This window comes from Antennarius striatus, chromosome 18 (genome assembly GCF_040054535.1).
Source record: "Antennarius striatus isolate MH-2024 chromosome 18, ASM4005453v1, whole genome shotgun sequence".
Classification (NCBI taxonomy): Eukaryota; Metazoa; Chordata; class Actinopteri; order Lophiiformes; family Antennariidae; genus Antennarius; species Antennarius striatus.
In genome coordinates, this window is record NC_090793.1 from 15,549,190 (window position 1) to 15,556,661 (window position 7,472).

General features: G+C 39.7%; 1 protein-coding gene across 1 annotated transcript; it reads right to left on the minus strand.

Moving 5' to 3' along the window:
• Positions 1–632: 632 nt before the first annotated feature.
• Positions 633–6,700, minus strand: plvapa (plasmalemma vesicle associated protein a). The gene is made up of 6 exons (XM_068341161.1): positions 6,073–6,700; positions 5,640–5,700; positions 4,795–5,510; positions 3,182–3,998; positions 2,900–2,954; positions 633–2,620 (listed from the first exon to the last, which is right to left on the minus strand). Exons 1-6 carry the CDS (start codon positions 6,466–6,468, stop codon positions 2,584–2,586), a joined length of 2,082 nt encoding a protein of 693 aa, XP_068197262.1. The 5' UTR covers positions 6,469–6,700; the 3' UTR covers positions 633–2,583.
• Between the last annotated feature and the right edge of the window lie 772 nt (positions 6,701–7,472).

The window sequence follows — 7,472 nt, forward strand, 5'->3', positions numbered from 1 at the left end:
AACAATAAGAATGATGCAAAATTTTAATATTACTCTCCCAGACACTCTGCTTGAAAAAATGGTGATCAGCAGGGTTTTCTGGTAAATTCAATTCCATGCTTTCATGACTGAATCTGAACTGAGACTGTCATTTTAGTTAGCCTGTGTGAGCATGTGTGTGTGTAATGAGTGTGTAGCTGTAGGTGTGCTTTGTGCTGACATTGCCAGGTTTGCTGCTGCCTCAGTTCAGAGGTTACAGCCCTCATTGTCCCCTCATGACCATCACAGTCATGCATAATAAGGCAATGAGTGAGCAGCAAATTCATATCCAGTAGATAGTAGACAGGGGCTGGTCAGAAAATAATTTTTGGGTCTGTTAGCTTCAGATACATTTTTGTCAGAGCATGTGATATGTTGATTCTGCTCCTGCTGAATGATAAAACGTTTTCAGTAAATATAAAGAAATTAATTTAAAAACAAGTTTTATTTATGCAGTTTTGGGTGATTATACCTGTATACATTCAGTTAAATGTGTTTGATCACCTGCACTTTTGAAATAAGACAAGTGAAAAAAATAGAGAAAGAAATAATAGAGTTTTGTCTCAGTATTAAGAAGAACAATGATGATATAGATTTAGATGGGTGACACCAGCTCCTGTCATTGTTTAATAAAAATCAAGCATTACATCGAACTGCACAAGTTACATAAAGTCAGACCCGTTCACCTTAATTAAACCGGTCTGTTTTTCCTTCTAACACTCCTGGAAATAAAGGTCAAGGTGAATGTCATGGTTTGCATTGAAGGATGTTAGTTCTGGGGTAATTCTCCCCCCACCTCCCCAGCCCCCCTGTTGTCTTTAACAGTCAGGGTAGCCACGGAGCCAGGAAGGCCACGTAGACAGTGAATGCAATTAGAAATCACATTATATGGAAGCCATTAGTAGCCTTGGACAAAAAGGGTCAAAACCCTGCAACCCCAGGTGAGGAAGGAGGTCGTAATTATGAGCACAGATTTCTCTTCCTGCAGCAGGAAAGGAAGGGAAACGGCTGGGGAGGCTCCAACACAATGGCCCAAACTTTGCATCAAAGGTCTCAGTGGTGATGAGGATCAAGATCCCCAAACAACAGCTAGAATGGACTCCAGTGGATGTCATGGAATAGTCCTGAATCCAAGGGCACATGTATCATGAACGGACAACCGAATGATCGCTCAAACATTATCCAGACTAATTTTGAGTGTAGTCTTCTTTGGCTTACTTTCGAAAATAGTTAAATAACATGGAAAATTTTTGTTTTTGTAATCTACAGCAACATATTTACTCCCTAACATTTTTGACAGTGTTGCTAAGTTATTGTCAATGATAGAATTAAAGAATAAATGCTCATGTCAAGAAGTTTACTCGATAACAGCGATGAGACAGATGCTTAAACCGGCTGCATTGGATCACAAGCTCATACAATACATCAAATCCTTTTTTTTTGGATTACATACAATGTGTATAGGATTACCATCCAATCCAGTTCTTAGCAGCTCTGCAGCTGCAGATCCCACACGCAGAAAATCACTTGATGTTAGAGGATATCCTTTGGATGAGAAAGAAGTTGCTTTTGCTCAAGTTCTATATGTATTAGTTGGTGCCAACACCCTCCTGGTTTTTGGATTAATAGTACATCTACATCCTTTTAGAGTGCAACAGACAGGATGTTTGTTTGTTCTCAGAACCGTTTGCTTCCTTGCTGCATTTGGGCCCCATTTTATGTTGGAATGAAAATTATTCCATCATCAGTAACATTAACATTTAAAACCTGGGATAGTTCTCTCTTGAAACAAACACTTGTGTTTATTTGTAAAAGTGACTGTAGGAAGAACAAGGAGGAAGTATACATCTCCTAATATGGACAGACATGCTAATGTACGAATACAATTATTTCTGCCGGTTTTTTGTAAGCCATGCATCCACAGATTATATATAACATATTGTTTTTTTCTCGGAAAGGCCATTGTTTATTATTTACAAGAAACGCTCTATCTTGTTACAATCTATGTTTTTTTATATGCAGTATATTGGGATCTATTTATCTTATGGATATCCATGTTTAGTTAAGCGATAACACATTGCTTTTAACAGCGTGTGCACAAATCCAACGGTTCCTTCCATCTGCCTCCGTTGGCTTGCTAACAGGTTGGCAGGTAAACATAAACACACTGAAGGGGTTTCGTTCTTGTCGCCAATAAATCCTGCTTGCAGCAGCACAGGAGGGGCTGAGGAGTAATTTGCAGACAATTAAGCACACAATAGGTGACGCACACAGGGACAAAAGATCATTTCCAGGTCTGCTTATAGTAATATCTTAAATAGCTTTGTTTATATAGAAGAGACAAGCACAGATGATGTGTTAATATTAAAACAATGCCTTATTCTCGTATTTACATTAATAAAAGTACATGTGATTATTCATGCTTGGTTACACAATGAGTACACAACGTCTCACACACACATACACACACACACACACACATTGTTCATCTTGATATGTTATTATTAAGCTTTAGCTGTTATTATTTAACTGTGCATCAACTCTTGTTTTTCTTGCCGTGATGAATTAACCCAGAATGACTCTGGAGAGATCCTGTCTTTCCCTAGAGAGACAGAAACAGAGGATACAAAATGACATTATTGATTTCAAGGGCATGCTTGTATGGTTGATGATATTCTCTATTTACATTTTTATCCATAATTTCCATCAATAAAACCAAAAATCTAGTTTAATTTATTTGAGTCAAAATACATATCTGCTGTAATGAATACTGACAAGAGCACTGTTAATACTGTACATCACTCCACAACAGATTTACATCTGTTTGTGTTCTATTTACTAAAACCTGAAGTACCCTGCTCTTTTTTCTCTTCTTACTTACTCTGGGCGAGAGTTGATGAGGCGTTGCAGATCCTGAAGGTGCTGAGCGACACTGACTGTTGATTAAACACAGGAAATCAGTGATTAGCCATAACATAACTAATCAAGCAGCTTTTCACCTTCACAACATATCTAAAATACATTGAGTTCCTGCAAACATTTATAAGTAATTATAATAAAAATTTATGTTGGAGTATCTCCAAACAGATAACATACAAACTATTTCAAGAGGTATGTGACAAACAAACAAATAAATCACAAATAATAATCATTAAATTCTTACCTGGGCCACCTGCCAGTGCATTTGTCCTCCCCCCACCAAACAACGATCCAGTACTGCTGCTGCTCCCACTTGATGTTCCTTTTCCTGTTCCACTTCCTGTCTTGCTCTGTCCTGAGCTACTGCTGCCAAACCCAAGCCAAGAAAATCCAGAGCTGCTTTTACTGCTTGATCCGGATGATGAAGAAGAGGATGAGGAGCTTTTTGTATTTGTTGTAGTCTTACTTGAACCTGTCTCGCTTGAGCCCAAACTCTGACTTGACCCAGTTGACCCATAGGAGGACCCGAGGCCTGAGGAGCCTCTTGAACTAGTTCCAGGCTTATTGTAGCCTGTTCCACTTGAGCTAACACTTGGATTTGACCCTGTTGATCCAGTCCCTCCTGTTGATCCCGGCTTATTATATCCCGAACCTGTGGAGCTGCCTGACCCAGATGAGAACAGAGATGTGCTTGAAGAGCCTGTCCCAGTCGATGCTGGCTTATTGAATCCAAATCCACTTGAGCCAGATGAAGAGAGGGATGTGCTTGAAGAGCCCGTTCCAGTTGACCCTATCTTATTCAGTCCATATCCAGTAGCACTATTTGACCCAGATGAAGAGAGGGATGTGCTCGAGGAGCCTGTTCCTGTTGATCCTACCTTATTGAACGATGACCCAGATGAGCCGTAGGGTGAACCTGACCCTGTCCTACCAAACTGACCCAATCCAGATGAGCCAGATGAGGCCGAGTTGAATCCACCAGTACCACCACCCACGCCCCATCCAGTCTGACTGGTGCCTGCTCGAGAAGTTGAGCCTCCTGGTAATCCAACAAACCCCGTCTGAAATAAAATGGAAAAAACAACAACAAACCTTATAAGGGATGGAAGATTTGTAAAGATTTTTTAAACTTTCATTATACGATGCAAACAAACTATTTTGTACCTTTTTGTATTGTATATTCTATTTTGTGATTTTACTGTCACGCTGCTGTGCTCTCATATATATATATATATATATATATATATATATATATATATATATATATATATATATATATATATATATATATATATATATATATATATACACACACACACACACACTGTATGTGTGTGTGTGTGTGTGTGTGTGTGTGTGTATGTATGTATGTATGTATGTATGTATGTATGTATGTATGTATATATATATGTATATTGTTGTTATTTACAGGATTGAATGAACAAAAATGATGCACCCTGTAAGACTAGTATTGACAAAAAGGCAACCATGCAACATCTCAGAATTATTTACATACATAGAATTATTTCATTGTTAAAGACAACAGTTGTGTAATGTATGCAACCAATACAAGTTACATTGATAACATATAATCTCTTGGTTGTATTAAAAAAAGCTGATATTTTCTTTTCTTCTACCGATTACCATCAACAACCGTCAGCAATACAAAAAACTGAGATTGCTTACTTTGATATAACATTTTAAATTTATATGCATTCAAATTTAAGTAACTTGATAGTGAAAAATTAAAATTAAAAATCTATAAAATCTATATAGGTCCAGTTTGTGGCGCATGAAGACCCTGTTAACATGCCTCCAAAGCTTAAAACCTGTTGAGTGATCAATCATCCTCCTTACCTTTGCCATGCATGTCATGTTGAGCTGCCTGAGTTGCTGTCTAAGGTGTTCAACCTCTTTACTTTTATATTTCACATTGTTGTCCAGGACTTCTATTTCTCCAATGAGCTTCATCTTGTCAACCAGGAGACCCTCTTTGTCCCCATCATGTTTCCTCTGAAGCTTGTCTAAGTTTTGTTTGTGCTGCTGGATCATTCCCGTGCGATTCTGGTTGCAAGAGCGATAGTCGTCAGACAGTCGCCAGTTCTCTGCTTTCAGACGGCTGCTCTCCGCTTGGATGGTCGACACCTGTTCTCCCACGCTGTTCAGGTAACGCTGGAACCTGTCCTCCACGTCTCTGGACAGACTGCTGCAGTTGGTGCGGATCTGTTCAAGGTGTTCCCTCTGTTTTGGACAGGTGAGCTGGAAGGCGATGCATGCAGGAAAGACAGAATCGACTTTCTCCAGGAAAGCTTTGGTGACGTTGGAGATGCCGCTCAGGGACTGGGTAAAGTCACCTTTGCATTTCTGCCTAAAGAATTCCAGCTCCTTTTCTTTGGTGAATTTGTCTCTCCTCAGACTGATGGCCTGTAAATTCAGGGTATCCCTCTCTCTGGCAATCCCGTCCATTTCCCTGCTCATCCTCTGTGTTGTTTGGGTGAAGTTGGACTCCACAACTACCAGCTTGGCTTTCTGCTGTTCCAGCAACAACCCACAGTTGCAGGTACCTGGAGCCGCTGAATGAAAATGAAGAAGAACAGAAATGTCTCTTTGTCTACAGAATACCTGTAAGGATTACTTGTGTGGCCAAAGAGTATACATCTTATTTTTGGCCTTGCAGTGAAGAAATATTATAATGTACTTACTGTATGGGCATGATATAGATCTACTAGTCCTGCAACCGAACAGCTCCTCATTGCATTGTCTCTGTTCAAATTTAAAGAAAAGTCATGGGGAAGTCAGTAAGAACAATGTGAATAAATATTTCAATGTCTCATAACTTCAGCTGAGAACCTTACTTGTTAAATAAAATATTTGAAAATGGTGTCAAAGTATAAAAGCTCTTAAGTAAATACACTACGGATGTGTTTTAATAAAATTACAGTTCTAATTGTTAAGTACTGATATTTTTAACATCATTTTAATTACACTGAGAGAATAATAATGATGAAAACTGTCATTGATGACCATTGAAGGATTTGCAACTTAATTCCAGGTAAGAAATGAATAAATGAATCACACATGAAAAATTCAGCACAGACACAATTAAAAGCTTGAACTTCTTAAAAAGTTTTTCACCAGCTTGTTGCGAAAATCATCGATGATGAGCACTGAGCGGTTGGACAGGTAGCGCAACATGGCCAGGTCCCAGTCGTTACGGGCCTTTTCGATCAGGGTGGTGTTGAGTAAAGAGGTCAGATTTTTCCTCTGGCGCTTCAGATCCATGTTCTCGATGGAGAGGCGACTGAAGCTCTCCTCCAGGTCCTGGATGCGCGACACGGACGCCGAATCCTGCTTTTTACCGTAAATCAGAAAGAGCACCAGGCTGACTATAATCAGGGACTGAATGAGCGATGAGAAGAAGAAGACGATTCGCATGTAGTAGCCGCAGCTCTTGCCCCTGGAGCGGTACTGCATCTTCTTTTGGGCCTGCATACCGCGCATGGAGACCTGGGAGTAGCCGCTGCTGTACATAAGTCCTGATGACCGAAAGGCAGCGAGAGAAACCGTTCAGTACAAAGTTTGAGCGTTAGATTGAGTGACCAGCCGAGTTCAAACAGGTCTCATGCCTCCTCAGTGTTTCCGAGCAGCCAGCAGGTTTCAGTCCATTTCTTTTAAAGCCTTTTCCTAACCAACAAAGAGCAGCACGCTACGGACACGGCAGACGTTTCCTCTATGTGTTGTTGATGGGATAACAATCAATGAAATTATATGGGAGGTGTAAAAAAAGGGGAGGAATTTATAAACTCCTCTGGGCACACTAGTCCCATGATAGGAAGTTGCCCTCAGTCCCCTCCCTGCTTTTAACCACTTTCCTGCTCCATTGACTGCATCCGTCTACGCAGGGGTTGAAGCTATAAGTATGCATTTACAGTATGTGTCACAGGTTAACACAACTGTATGTGTAAAAAACATGAAACCAATGTATAAGCTTGTTGTGAAATATTTCCAAATCACTGGAAAAAGAAGAATAATTCCCTTTTTCTGATTTTTCTATTGTTTTTAGTTTTGTTGTTTACGTGATATCACCTTTGGTTTTCTGGTGTGTAAAGCTAAAGTGTGTGAACACGTAACTAGACTGGACAACTTCTCCATCAATATGGATTAAATGATTTTATGGAATCATACAATGGCTTTTGTCATGCTCTTTTTTAGGGACTTCTGTATTCTGTAAATCTCAGTCCAAAATGATGACGTGGGTAAGAAGCCTCCTGTGTCAAAGGACAAGCAGACACGCACATCAAACACAACAACCTGACAGTAAAAGCCACAACTTTTTCCTGCCAGGCATTGTTGTCATGCCATGCCTCATGTCGACAGGAAGCACTAATTCATAGAGGAACTGTTGATGGCCAAATGTGTAGCAACTTTTAGCACAAGATTCTAGATAAAAGGCGCCAACAAACGCAGGATATCAGACACAAATACAAGATGTAAACAACTTCAATGTGGATTTAATTTTGATTGAAGTGGGTTTA